The sequence below is a fragment of the Cryptomeria japonica genome, chromosome 10, assembly GCF_030272615.1.
Source record: "Cryptomeria japonica chromosome 10, Sugi_1.0, whole genome shotgun sequence".
Classification (NCBI taxonomy): Eukaryota; Viridiplantae; Streptophyta; class Pinopsida; order Cupressales; family Cupressaceae; genus Cryptomeria; species Cryptomeria japonica.
Window position 1 is genome coordinate 474,442,802 of NC_081414.1, and position 14,999 is coordinate 474,457,800.

At 36.6% G+C, this 14,999-nt stretch overlaps 1 protein-coding gene across 2 annotated transcripts in view; it reads left to right on the forward strand.

Moving 5' to 3' along the window:
* Positions 1-3,461: 3,461 nt before the first annotated feature.
* LOC131063373 (probable serine/threonine-protein kinase At1g54610) overlaps positions 3,462-14,999 on the forward strand; it is a 102,064-nt gene continuing 90,526 nt past the window's right edge. Inside the window, exon 1 of one of the 2 annotated variants that reach the window (XM_057997171.2) lies at positions 3,462-4,464. In XM_057997171.2, the coding sequence (XP_057853154.1) occupies positions 4,156-4,464 (309 nt within the window). In that variant the 5' untranslated portion in view covers positions 3,462-4,155. The remainder of the gene's footprint in view (positions 4,465-14,999) is intronic. The other variant, XM_057997170.2, reaches the window with a different exon arrangement.

Sequence of the window (14,999 nt, forward strand, 5' to 3'; positions counted from 1 at the left end):
TAAATAAACCTAGCGACTTAATATGCTGACTTATAGTTTACTAAAAAACTGCAACCTGGTGGTCAGATGATCGTGACTTTATATTTTGATAATTGCTAGCCATTTAGAGCTCTTGGTGAATTAAAAAATCATGACAGATCAATTTACAAACAATGACCTTAGTAGTTAAGAAGCCTAGCTATTTGAAAGGAGTGTTGTTTGGAGCATGAGACTGTGACTGGAGATTTAACCATGATTAAACACTTAACAAAATCAACTACAAACCAAAAATAAATAAATAAATCAACTACAAACCAAAAATAAATAAATAAATTAACTACAAACCAAGAGTTAATTTAATCATTGAGGGAGATCTTTTCCTATCGCATGTGGGACTAAATAGGTGATGGGTCAAGTACTTGAAGACTTGGGCGTGAAAGACTTATGCAAGATAATAAAGACAAAATTTATTTAGGGAAAATGATGGTCGAGTAAAGCCTAGAGAGCCATGGTGAATGGAGATACATGATCACAAAGGGAGAAACCCAAAGAACTAAAGAAGAACCTCTGCAACCCTTCAAATTCACTTGTAGGTAATGGATAAGGACTCTACAAAGGGATTGGGTAAAAAATCCCAATATGCTAAAATTCAATCGAACAAAAACTCTTGCATGAAATTCTATAATGTGCCCTACTCATTGATGAATGTCACATCTAGTACACAATTATAGACACCACCTTTATAGAGAAATACTTAAATAGATAAAGAATTTTCCACAAAACCTATAACCAAGTTGATAGGCCAAAAAAAATCCTAAAAGAACCAATATCAACCCAACAAGTCACTTAGTATCTACAAAATATGATTTGGCAAAAATGAAATTGCTTCCAACTCCAAAAAACATTACATAGAATATAGAATTATGTATGGTGTATGTGTATACAGATGCATGCATGCTTAAAAAATAACTATAATGCAAAGATCAAATATACAAGCTACGATACAACACAAGATACATCCCAGGAAAATCCTTAAGAGGAAAAAATTCAACTTCCTAAAATATCTATACACCATGCATTATTCAACAACAAAAAATTACAATGCACTTAGAGAGTTTCCATAGACACTTCTGAAACATCGAGCCTCTTCTATGCATCCTTAATGTGTCCAAACATGAATATGCACATCACATACCATGCTTCACATATGCACTCCTCAAAAGAAGACTCGATAGAATGACAAGTCACTCACCCAACAAACTTTAGCCACTAAACATGTGCTTGCTTTTATAAACTTAAGCTCACACAAATACAACCAAGTGGTAAATAAAATCATGTCTCAAATTTATCAGTATACAAAACCATTTATCCCTCATTTACTTTTCGATTTACATTATTAAATACTTTTTCCGGGCAAATATTAATAAATTAGTTTGTCTCCCACAAATAAAATAGCTAACCCAATGTTGTAAACAAATTTAAAAGTCGTCCCAATAAATATCTAATGTGGCTAAACACATCTTCTACATGCATCACAACTAAATATTTCTCGAAGCAAAAACTGACAAACAATCAAATCCAAAATCTATCTTCATCAATTCATGGATTGCAAAAAAATAATGTATTAAATTTACATAATTAAATTACTCCATGTTATAAAAGACGTGCACCACCTATTCCTAATAATACAATCACACAATAAAGTGTGTAGGTACAAAAAAACTTGCAAAAAATTAAAGTTACCAAAATTTGCCAAACAAATGGTATTTCTTCATTTGTCGGACCTCTCATACTCTGTTCATTTAGCTCCACAAAATTACAATGATAAGGCCAATAGCTGGAGTCGCTCTAACAAAAGAAGACACGTGCTTTCATGACTCTGGTACCATGTTGGAAGTCAATATTCGAATGCAACACCTTCCATTAATGAAACATAATAACCATGATATAAATTTCTTTATAAAGAGTGTGTTATATACAACGACGAACCTTATAGATATAGGCAAGGTTGAGGAAGTGAATAGGTAGGAGTGAAACTCTAACTATCCCTCCAAATGTACTGCACATCTAAGCTCAAGTGACAAGTGTGTGAGAATGTGTAAGGTGTGCATGTGATATGTGTCTCGATAGGTGAATACATGTGTCTTAACCACATGAAGTGAGATAAAAAGCTAAAATTCCTTAAGTGGAGACTTAAGTAATGTGAATAGGACTTCTTCTAAGTAGGCTAAAAGCTAGCTAGCTAGATAATGTTACTATTTTGTACCAACATAATAATGGAGTGTTTGCATGAATCATTATTTTATGCATTTTTTTGGTTATGTTTGGATTAGTTATGTTGTGTTTTTTGGTTTTCTATTTTGATTCATTATCAATTGGATTAGAGTGTGCACTTATATCAATAGAGGTATTTGCTACCCTTTCCAAATCACCACAAAAATAATTGATGATCATTTGATGCATCTCAACTTGCCAAAAAACCAATTAAAAATATAATAAACAACGTGTAAAGACAAAACCTTGTAACAAACATACACTCTAATAGCTAGGGATAACAAACAACCTTTCCATTTGGTGTTCTTTTTCTCAATTTCATAATAAATCTAAACCCAAATATCTTTAAGAGAAGGTTCCATAGCATAATGAACACCAAGATATCAAACATTGCCATTAGATCCCCCCATTCCTAATCACATTTTAAAAATCATCTAGAAGAATCAAAATACCAAATAAGTATAGTCAACTTACTAGAAGACATATTCAAATTAGCGATCAAATAATGAACATTGAGCCTTTCTAACATATTATTGAAATTTCTCTCTTAAAATTAGGAAACAAGATTGTCTTATCACTAAATTGCATGTTCAACATCTCATTGTTGTTAGGCAGAACAAAACCTTTAATTGCATGTTCAACATCTCATTGTTGTTAGGTAGAACAAAACCTTTAATACGAAGATCAATTTAGAATGTCAAAGAATATATTGCAAGGCTTCAAAGATAATCACAAAAGAGGAGATGCAAGAGGACACCTTTATTTGATAGACTTGCATAAAAGAAAGGACTTAATTAACTTTTCATTAACCTTTATGTACAAAAACATCTTTAATGAGAATTTTCATTATTTCATATAATTGATGAAAAAAACAACTTATATTAAATATTATCAAAATGAAAACCACTAAATCTGATCATATATTATAATCTAAAAGAATCATAAAATATTTAACCCAAATTTTATAACCCAATCTAAATCTTTTAATAAATCTAATTTAAATAAAAAAAAAAAATCTAAACCTACAATAGCCAATGCTTTAACTATGATTTTGTATGATACAAAAAATAAAACAAAAATCGACCTCCAACTTTTTATGATATTTTGTTACTCTATTGATTTACTCTGAGAGTTCGTACGGTAATAACTTTGTCATAAATAAACATCACGTACATCTAGGACAATGCCCTCCAAATTCTTTTTTCCAAGCACTCATTTGGGAGTCCAGCCACCCAAGGATTTCCCAATTCTTGGAAGGATTTTATTACTGTAGATATATCCTCCAAGAAAATTCTTTATTAGGAATCACATAATTCAATACATCGGAAAACAACATTCATATGAAAACTTAGTAGGTTACAATGTAAAGTACAATCCGCTTGAAGGGGGGAGATCCAACGGTAAGTCCTTTCTGAGGAATCTAACGGTAAAAGAATTAAGTTTTGGAGTTGGAAGGCATGAAGCTGCAGTTGAGGTGATAGAGAGCTCTTCTTTCAAGTTACAGTGCGCGAGTTAATCGTACAAGTAGAATGGGTTTTGTTGATTGGCAATTGTCAACATCCCGCGCTCCACTACATGCTAGGTGGGGTCTGTGCTTTGACGCCTTTTGCTTTTGGTGTGAAATGAAAGAATGAAGACAGGGGTGAAGCGCAGCGCAGAGCAATGATTTGGTTGCCTCACCCCTTATTTCATGTCAAATGTGTGCCGCGTTAATGCCAGGCAGGGGGAGCCCGCCTCTCCGTTAATCTCTCCCGCTCAGTCGCACTTCCAGTGCCAATGCCAATACCAATGCCAATGCCCCTTTCCATCTACTGCTTCCTTCAACTTCTTTCATGCCCATGACCAGCAGCAGCAGCAGCATCATCACCATTAGCATTGCCTCTAGCACCACCGCCTTCCACCATGGGCTGCGCTTATGCCAAGCAGTCATCAGCTGCTGCCTGCAACAGATCATCATCATCACCATCATCATCATCATCATCAACACAGCAGCCATCACCACCACCACCACCAAAGAGTGCATTGGTAGAGACTGCCAATGGAAGTGGGAGACATGATAATGATCCTCATGCCATGGTAAAGTGGAAGTGGAGCAATAGAGAGGCAGAGCAGGTAGCAGCTGGGTGGCCTTCATGGTTAACCGCTGTGGCTGCCGAAGCAATTCAGGGATGGATTCCTCGCAGGGCTGACGCTTTTCAGAAGCTTGATAAGGTCGATCTTTTATGCTTATCCCTTAGCATTCTCATGGGTTTAATACATTCTTATCTTTCTAGACAATCAAATTCATGGATACAGTTTAATGTTAAAAATCTGCTTTAAGGACGGCGTGTGGTCCGCTTTTCAGAAAGGACAAACAAATCATTTTATGCTGAATTTATCTTTCCGGATGGGGCCAGATGACTGGCCCAGTTGTTGAATTTCTTTTAATAGAAGCTTAAATAGATCTTCTTTTGGCAAACTAATCGAACCATAAATTAGATTTCTACAAGATTAAGAAACTTGAATGCTCTCAATGGCTTTTGATTTTTCCTAGCTCTTGTTTTTCTGCTCTGGAACTAAAATTCACTAGGGACCAACAATTATAATTCTTCATTGTTTGCAATGCCACTAACTCTGCACAAACAGAATGAATTTAGATAGTTGAGATGTTTTCGCTAAACCCCAAAAGCATGGGATGATCTCCTTTTCCAGGAAACTTGGCCACTAGACTGTTAGTGTAGATTTGAAAATAAGCTAAAAGAGGTATGTTTGGTGCTGTACATTTACCAAAATCAAATGAGCCTGCAAATTCTCTTCTTTTTTGGAGAAATTAAAAAAGACACATTTCCATTGTTTATGAAAAACAGGGCAATGATATCTCTCTTTCTCAAGAACGCCAGAGGGTGTGCAATTTTCTTTAAAAGATAGTTCACAGAATCCCATTTAACTCCGAACTCTTATTTCAATTTTAATAAACAACCCAAGTAGCCTTTGAAACGGTTATCCAGCTCCTAAGATGCACCAAGGTATCATTATCCTTTATACATTATAATAGATGTTTGGTGCATTCCAGGGGCTGAATAGCCATTTCTGTAGCCTACACAACCCTTTTGTGTGCAGAGAGAAAGAAGAAAATTAACAATTTGTTTCTTCCAGGAAATCCAATGCGTGTTAATTATCCTCTCTGATACAGAGAAATTGCATTTGTTGTATTCATAGTTCACATACACAGACTCAACTTGGACTTGGCAGACCAAAATTTTCTGGCCTGGTAAAAATTCGGCAACTGAAAAATTACATTTTCCTGAGGGCTTTCTTGAAGTCCTTAACCTCCTCGTAATAAGTGGGGACAACTGTACCCAGCCTCTCCGCATACTATTTTAGATTCACTGCCTACACGACTGTGTATAAAGGCCTTTTCAACCTCTCCTATCTTTGCTGAATGATGGATCAACATGCTGGTGGTGGAACGTTAGGATGGGTTCTCTCTCAAGTTCAACAATCATGGTGCTCATTTGGCCAAGCATGCTATCTATATGCTCATAGATCTCCGAGTTTTTGATTGTTAGAATGCCTTTTTTGGTGACGGTGAAAATAGGGGATATAATAGAAAAAGCTCACATCTGACCAAAATATGTAATTGATCACCAACTCCTTCACCTTTTACCATTGGCTTAAGGAATTTCTTACTTGAAAAGGATTGAAAGAGAGCCATTGAAGTGTGTGTCGGTACCCATATGAAACTCGACTTTTGTACAGATTCTTGGACTGTTTCGTCTTCAATCGATCATCTTTTGTGTATTAATCAAAGTCGATTATAGGATTCCTCTGTTAGGTTGCAAAGTCATGTTCTCATGGTCTTGTGTTTTGACTAACAACTCTTGTAGGATATTTGAGTTTTCACTTTTCCAATATAGCAATTTAGGAAGATCCTCATTGATAGTGGCTGTGACAAAAAGGGAAGCATGAAATGTCTAAGGCATGAAAGCTTGGGAGAAATTGAAGGGGTCTTGGTGCAGTTTTCCCTTGGCAAAGGGATTGCCAACACATGCTTTAGATGGCAAAACCATAGTTTTATTGCTTGTTAAGTACTTGCCAGATTTTTTTGCGACAATTTTTTGAGAGTAAATTCAGACTCATTGCTGTCGAGCTTTCCATGACTTTTTGCCGAGTTTCCATTGAGTTGCAGCTGGGTACACAATGAGTCTTTGGGATATGCTTGGCTTGTGTAAAATCCAAAGTCTGGATGGAGAAATAATTGAATTTTCACAATCAAAACAGATATTTTTTTTGCCTTTGTAAGCCCTACATGCCCAAGGGGAAAGATTATACCAGCATTTTAGCATTCTTGTGCGAACTGGAGTGAAAATAAATGACATGCACCATGTAGGTCTGTATGGTTGTGAAGGCCTTCATTTGGGCTTCATGGTGGGGGCTCCTTCCCTTGACCCTGCCTTGTCCTGTGATAGAGAACAAGCCAGGAGTGGTGCTTGCAGACCGCATGAGGTTTGCTGCTTCTAGACCTTGTGAGGGGCGCTGCCTCCAAAACCCTGCTAGACACATTTCATACATTTTTTAACTATATTTTGCATGAAATTTAAGTATTTCTACAGTTGTTGAGTTTTGCCAAGTCAGAAGTTTTTTGTCTGCCAAATCTGAGTATGTAAACCATGACAAATCCAAAGTAATCTCTGCTAGTGCACATTTCGGATGGTTAAGTCAGTGGCTTTCTCTGCTCCAATGTCCACCTAACACTCAACTACAAAGGAGGTACATCTTCTGAGTTGCAATACCACTGTTTTCTTTTACCAGCAAAACTTGAAAATTAGCAAAGTATCAAGTCAAGCATGCCCAGATTTCAAACAGCAGCAAGGGCAGACATTTTAATGGCTGCAACCAACAAAAATGGTGCTTTAAAACTTGATAAGAATCTTATGAATCTCTGCCTGGGAATTAGTCATAATCAGGTCAAACAGAGAGCACTTTCAGCTGGCTGTAACTCAACAAATCTCTGCTTTAAACATAAGATAAAGGGCAAAGTGTTAAGTGATTAGCACTCAGCTTAATGGCAAGGTTCAAACCAAACAGTGGCATGGTTTTGCGAGGGTAGAACCATGATAAAAATCCACCATAAGCAGGAAAAAAATGGCATCACTTTTAGCGATCCACTCCTTCAATAAAAGTGAGAAAAGCAGTCATATGTTGTACTCACTTTTGAGTGGCTGTGGCCATTAAAAGCTCTACCTCAGTAAGTTTAAGGTGGCTGAAACTTAGAAGAATTTGGCCAAAGTTTTAAAAGACAGTCATAAAAGGAGGTGCACTTCTATGATGGCTTTTACCATTCAAAAGTTCCTACAAGAACACAATTTTAGTGGCGTCCCCATCTAAAAAATCCTCCAGGTGCACTTCAGATGGGTTAAAGCCAAGTAAACCTTTGCCCAGAATTTAAAAGGGAAGGCAGTAAGACATAGGCACATGTTATGAGTGCTTTGACACACTAAGTCTCCTCTAATGCACTTTCTTTAAGGGCTTAGCCATGCGACTTCTCCACCGAGCACTCAAAGGTAACAATAAAGTAGATTCTGGTGCACATTTTTGCTGGATTCGCCATCCTAAATCTCCTGTAGGTGCACACTCCTAGTGGGTTTTGCCACTCATTTCTTCTGCCTTGTTTCCAGTCAGCTAGTATACCCAGTTTTCACCTAAGTGCAAGTTGCAACCAAAGAATAAAGCGGTGCCATTCTATATTCAATTGGCTCAAAGGAAAAATCAAGTTTGGCAATACAATGAAAGGGCCGAAAACCTAGATCGTTCAAACTTCAAATTATAAATAAATTCACCTTATGCTGTTCACAATATAAACAATGCTATTTATTAAGGATTATACAGGTCGTCAAAGAGTTTTCAGTGCCATTATGAAAGGTTTTCACTTTTCAGGTATAGCAGTAGTCAAGCACAATTTTCATCACCTAGGTCTGCTGTGACAAGGGATTTCTGGCCTTCAATGCTGATATAAACAGTCATTACAGTCTTAAACTGAGTGCTCCTTGCTTCCAAGCAGCTGTCTTTCTTTTATAATAGGCTGGATTGATCAAAATCTGCATACCAAAAGCCTAGGGCAAGAAATGAAGAGGAATTATTTCTTCAGAGTCTGAGTTAATGTCATGGAATTTTTAATCAAAGTATTTCTAGTGTTTCAAATTCAGAGGATTGGCATACTGACAGTCCGAGATGTTGATGAATCCACCATAGTTAGGCTTTCAGAAGCTCTGGAATGTTTGCCATATTTCAGAAAATCTGCTATTTGCTTCAAGGTCACTTATTTACAAATTTTTATTTTTAGCAATGGCTGCATTTGATAGTGGCTTTTCTTGGCATTCTATTTTCATGTGATAGATATGAGTCTATTTTAGGCCTTTGTATTTAATTAATTGTTTTAGGCTAAGTTACTGGGTTCGGCAGTTACTTGGCTGGATCTGGGTACTGGTTCGGTATGCGTTCGGGTTCGCTGCTTTTCCCTTTTGGCATGTGATTAGTCTTTCATCATTGACATTTTCAGGAGCACTTTTGGGATATTTTATTGTTATTTTTTAATTCCCTAAAAGCTATTTTCTTCATAAGCCTATGATTAAGTGCCTTGGACACATAAACTTTGAATGATACTTGAAGCTGGGTTTATGTTGCAAAGATTATCGTTTTGTTGAAGTGATTGTATGTTTGCAATTTAATGAAGTAAACTGAAAGAAGATTACATTTAGTCAAGCTTTTGTATTGGTGAAGTGGGTTTGTTCAAATTATAGCCTTGAATGCAGTTTAACTATATGTTTCTTGATATCATATGATGTTCATTTTTTAGATTCTCTTTTATTGATGTAGATCTACTAGTGCCTGTTTTAGCTAGTTAGTTAGCATTTGTCTGTTTTCCCTTAAAATCTTTGTTTGCAATGAAATATTGGTCTTTGTTTTAACCAATAGGAAGTTGTATTTGTTCGTGCTTGAATAGTTTGTTTTCCTGAATATCTAAAAATCTTTGTTTGCAATGAAATATTGGTATTTGTTTTAACCAATAGGAAGTAGTTGTTTTTGTTTGTGCTTGAATAGTTTGCTTTCTTTACTATCTAAAAATCTTGTTTGCAATGTTTGACTATTAAAAGTTCATGACATGCATTTAGGGCAAGAGTATGGGTAGCTATTGTAGCGTCCTAAAATTGCGACACTTGCAATTTCGACCGCATTTGGGTCTTCACGATGGCGGTGCAACACTGAACCTGAATGGAGACCCTGAAACTTGTTCATGACACCAAAAACTGCATTTTTCAGCACCCTGGCCTGATCCTCCTTGCACCCCGTTGTCCCTGGAGGTGGGACCATGGCGCCCAGCGCCCTGGTCCCTGGCCCTATTTTGGGCCCGGTCTCTTTTGGGGCTTCGGGTCTTTAAGTTTGCAAATTGGAAAATAATATTTCCTGGTCGGCCTAAGGTCGGGAAAATCAGTCTTTCAACCCTAATTGAAGGGTATAAAAACTGCATTTCCTCTCTCATTTTGAAGGAGATGAAAAAAAGGCGGAAACGATATTCAAACATTCAAGCATTCAAGCATTCAAGCATTTCTTCAAGCAATTGAGCATTCTAAGTCTCCATTCAAGGCTAAGTGTTGCATTCAAGACAAGGATTCAACCATTGAAGAGGAGATCACATACAACATATAACATACTGCATACATTACACCTTCGCATGTAAGAATACAAACATTCTTACAACAAGGTATTAGTACTTGTTTACATTATAAACATTTACATTTACAGCATTCTCATTTCTTGGTTAATTCCAAAACCGGGGTTTGACCTAAAGGCAAACCCCTCATCCCTAACCCCCCAATCGTCCTCTCTTTTCTGTGTGTAGGTTGCAGGTACGCGGCTGTAATTGAAGATCTGGAATCCTTGTGCAGAGACGAATAGATCTACCTTCGTTTCGCGGATTTTTCGGAGGACCGTGTGCACGCCGGGCGCCATCGTCCCGTCAACTTTCGCTCAAATTTGCAGAACAACACCGTCTCGACATTTTACTGCTAATTCCAGGTCCGCAGCTTCATCTCATATCCCTATCTCTGTTTATAAGCGAATCTTTCCTACTTTACATGCATTCCTAGTTCAATCTTTCTATCTACATTCTTTACAAAAGAGGGTATCCTTGATGTCTTAACCCTTGAAACTCATGTAGAATCCAATCTTGCATTGCGTGGGATTGGATCTTGTGGGTTTCAACCCCTCTTTTGAATGTAAAGTCTCCCCTAAGTGAAAACCATCAACCCTAGTGACTCTCCCTTCTCTCTCCTTGGAGTTGGGGAGGGGAGAACAACTAGGGTTCGATTTTTCCGCTTTACATTTTGGTGAACCCGACGTGAACATCCTCATTCTGATTATTCATGGTTAGATTTGAAAATTTTGTTTCCTTAATTACATTTCCATGTTTGATCTTTTGCAAATTTTAGAGGCTAATTGCATAAAAACCCTAAAATTTTCTTTTAAGTAATTAAACTTGTGAAATGTTTAATTGTTAATGCTTTTTTCAGATCTACCCTTCTATTGCAAATGGTCAATTCATATTTGTGCTTTAATTCTGAAAATTAAGTGGTTAAATGTCAAAACCCTAATTTTTAAGACCTTCTTGATTCAACCTTTGACTGATAATTTCACTAATCAAAACACCTCCAAATCGGCTGTAACTTTGGATTCCGCAATAAAATCACAATATCTTTCATCCCTGAAAATTTGGAAAAAAGTTGCGAGGACCGTGTGCACCCCGAGCGCCATCGTCCCCGACATTTTTTCCGAAATTTCGGGAGCTAGATCTTACTGTATTTTTCTACTAAAATCCAGAATTTTGGCTGATTTTATCAATTTTAACACCTTCAAAATTAAAGTCAAAGTTGGTCTAGCGATTGCTTGGATTGAAGCTTCTAATCATTCAAAAATTGTTGAAATTGAAATTTGTATCAAAATTGTGTTTCTTACTGTCCTAAATTTGAAAAGTGTGTTAGCATTCATTCAAAATTTCAGTGTTTAATTCAAATTTTTGCAATTTGTGACTTTTGAAATTAAGTGTTTAATTGCAGCAACTTTGATTTCCACTTTCAAATTCGAATTTTGCATGAAATCGAGTCAACTTTTAAATTTCGAAACTTGCATTGCTTTCAGCATTCCCTCTAAAATCATAAAATTCAAAATTTCAGTTTCCCTCTCTTTTTCAAAATTCAAATTTTGCATTTTTTCAACAATCTGGGTAGGGTTCAATTTTGAGATTGCAACTTTAATTTGGCCTATCTACAGATTGTAAAATCACTCAATTTTTTCAGATTAGCTTTAAAATCATCATAACTTTCATCCCTGAAAATTTCGAAAAAAGTTGCGAGGACCGTATGCACTCCGTTCGCCACGGTCCCGGACATTTTTTCCGAAATTTTGGGAGATTGTCCTGATTGCATTTAACAGCTTAAATCTAGGAGATTGGCTGATTTTATTAAAATTTGCTTCCTCTAAAATCAAAATTTTCTCTCTCTTTAGTGCATGAGTTTTACAACAATAAGCTCTACTTACACTATTCCCGTTAGACGAAGCCTTAGAATTAAGTATTTCCAAGGTTTAATTACTGAGGAGATGGAACCTAATTTGAATGGCCTTTTTAACGAGGACATGGGTAATTCCTCTAATCCTCTTAACGATGAAGAAGCTCTCCATGAGGTTTCTGAAGAACAACTTTCGAAATTGGATAACCAATTTGACGATTTTCGACAATGGATGTCTCAATAATACCCTGATAGTCAAGCTCTTCCTTTAATTGAGGGTCTAAAACGTATGCTTCAAAGTGATAAGAATGGAATTGATATTTTGCGTGGTATTGCACACATTGGGGATTCGAATGTGATGCCTATGAAGAGTTGTGCTGAAACTTTGGGTTATACACAACCTCCTACTCAAGACAATCATTCTATTCCTTTGACAACTTCTATTGCTAGTATACCTACTTTTACATCAAACATAATGACTACTTCAATACAAGACATTCCACCTATGATCACCAGTCATGGGGGCAATCCTTCTTCAATTAACCCTCTTCCTTCATCTAATCCAACTTCTTCATTCATTCCTTCAATAAGTGTTCCTATTACATCTCCACAGATGAACCTGGCTCAAGGGGGCAATTCATTTAACCATTCTATTCCTCCTTGTAGTGTTCCTCCTTTCCAATCATCTCCTATGACTAACTATCATAGTGTCCCGCCACCTTACTCTCAATCAATACCTTCTTTCAATAACATAATACCTCCATCTCAATCTAACACGTCTAATATGAACTCTTCGACTGAAGCAACCATTAACAATCTTGCACAAACTGTCTCTTCTTTACAGCAACAAATTGCCTCTATGAATCAATCTAAGTTTAGTGTGCCCACATTTGATGTTGCGAGCCCACTTTCTCTTGACATTGTCCGAGCTATTCCCCCAAAACATGTTGAAATTCCGCATTTGGAGCTTTATAATGGTAAGGGTGATCCTTTAACACATGTTAAGACCTTTCAAACAATATGTACTGATTTTGCTTATGACCAAAGGTTGCTTGCAAAACTGTTTACTAGAACATTAAGAGATAAAGCCCTACAATGGTATTGCTCGTTGCCTTCTTATTCTATTACTTCTTTCGAACAACTTGCAAATGCTTTTATTCAACAATTTCAAAACAATATAAGTCCTAAGGTTACTTTGATTGATTTAATGCATTGTAAACAAGGTGTTAAAGAAAAAGTGACCGATTTCATTGGTAGATATAAGCATTTGTATGCTCAAATTTCTTTTCCAGTGCCTAACAATGACATTCAAAGAATCTTTATTTCTAATTTACAAAAAGACATTAGAGAAAAACTCCTGTTTTCTGAGTTTACTTCTTTCCAACAGTTGTGCGCAACTCTTCACAATTATCAACTGACTGTGAGTCAAATGGAACAAGCAAATCCTATGGCTCCGGGTGATAAGGGTGATAGTAGTCAACAACTATTTGGGAAGTTTAAACCGAACAGAGAGTCCATTAAATTCAATGAAAACATCATCAACAACAATGTGAATGCGGCATCAGGTGTGCCTCCTATTTCTAAGTTTTTCAAGAAAGAAAGAAAGTTTACTCCTTTGAATGAATCATTGCATAGTATTATGAATAAGTTATTGGAACAAAATGTGCTTACTCTTCCTCCTATAAGGCAAATAGATCCTGCAAAGATTAATTCACCCTATTTTCATAACAAATCTTTTTGTCAATTTCATCGTCATCCTGGGCATGATACTGAAAAATGTTTTGCTTTAAAGGGTAAAATTCAAGATTTGATTGATAATAATACTATCTCTGTTTCTGGTGTGAATGATAAAGGCAATACATCTGTAGCTCCTCCTAACCAAAATCTTCAGATTTTTACTGATCCATTACCTTCTCATACCTCTAATGCGATTGATACTACTGATTCCTCTGTCTCACCTGATGATCTTGTGTCCATGACTCCGAATGTGATTAATTTTGTAGAGCAGCAGAAAATCCCTAAAGAACCTTCCATCACCTTTGATTCCAGTGAAACTATCAGGGCACCTGATGGTCCTTTATATATAGTTGCAAAAGTCAAGAATACACCTTGCCGTGGAGTGCTTATTGATCCTTCTTGTATGGTTAATATCATTACTGAAGAATTTCTTTTTACTTTGCAATTAAATCAAGTGATCTATGATGAAACAAATGTGGTTGTGAAATTATTTGATGCATTTTCTTCTCCTGCAATTGGTTCTATTACATTACCTATTAAGGTTCATAACAAATCCCTTGATGTGGACTTTGCTATTATTCCATCATCTGAACAATTTCGTGTGAAGCTAGGCTATCCTTGGCTATCTTCCATGAAAGCTATTGCTTCTCCTATTCACAAGTGTTTGAAATTTCCCCATAATGGTGAAGTTGTTACTGTCAATCATAGTCTCTTTAAACCAGCTGAAAGAACTTCTAGCGTTCCTATTGATTACTTTTGGTCTAAACAATTCCAATCTCTTCCTCCGCGAAGTGATCATCTTTTTAAATCTTATCAAAAGTGGAAGAAAGATATGATCCTATCTTTAAGTGAACCTAGAACGCCCAAACTTGACATTCCTATCGTTCTTGAGAAGGAAGTTCTTCCTTTGAAAGATAAAACTAATGTCTTTCCTCAAGAAGATTCCCAACCCATCCCTATGGATGTGACTATGCCTATGATTAATAAACTTCCTAAAAGTAGACCTATACCTCCTCGTCATGATGGACTTGGTCTCCTTCCTAAACCGAATATTCCTCCCTTATATGGAGCAGTTCCTCCTCCTTCCTCTTATGGAGAGAAGAGACCTTCCTCTTCTCCTATTGTTCAACCTAAGAGACCACAACCTAAACACCCAAGTGATAAGGATGAGAACATTCCTCCTCCTCAATCTCCTCAACTTCCTACTAAGACTAGACGAAATCGTTCTGCACGTGAACGCCGACGAAAGCGTCGTCTTAGAGCTCAGGCAGCTGCTTTTCAAACTTTGCAATCCCCAAAAACACCTTCAGCCAATATTATTCCATTTTCTCCTCAGCTGACGATTGAGCCGAAATCTCCTGAACATAAGATGCATGATGGTCTTGATCCTGTGCGAGTTAAAGATCCTATTTTTATAAATCTTGATGATGATATAGATGAAAATGTTATTCATGATGAAAATGTCAC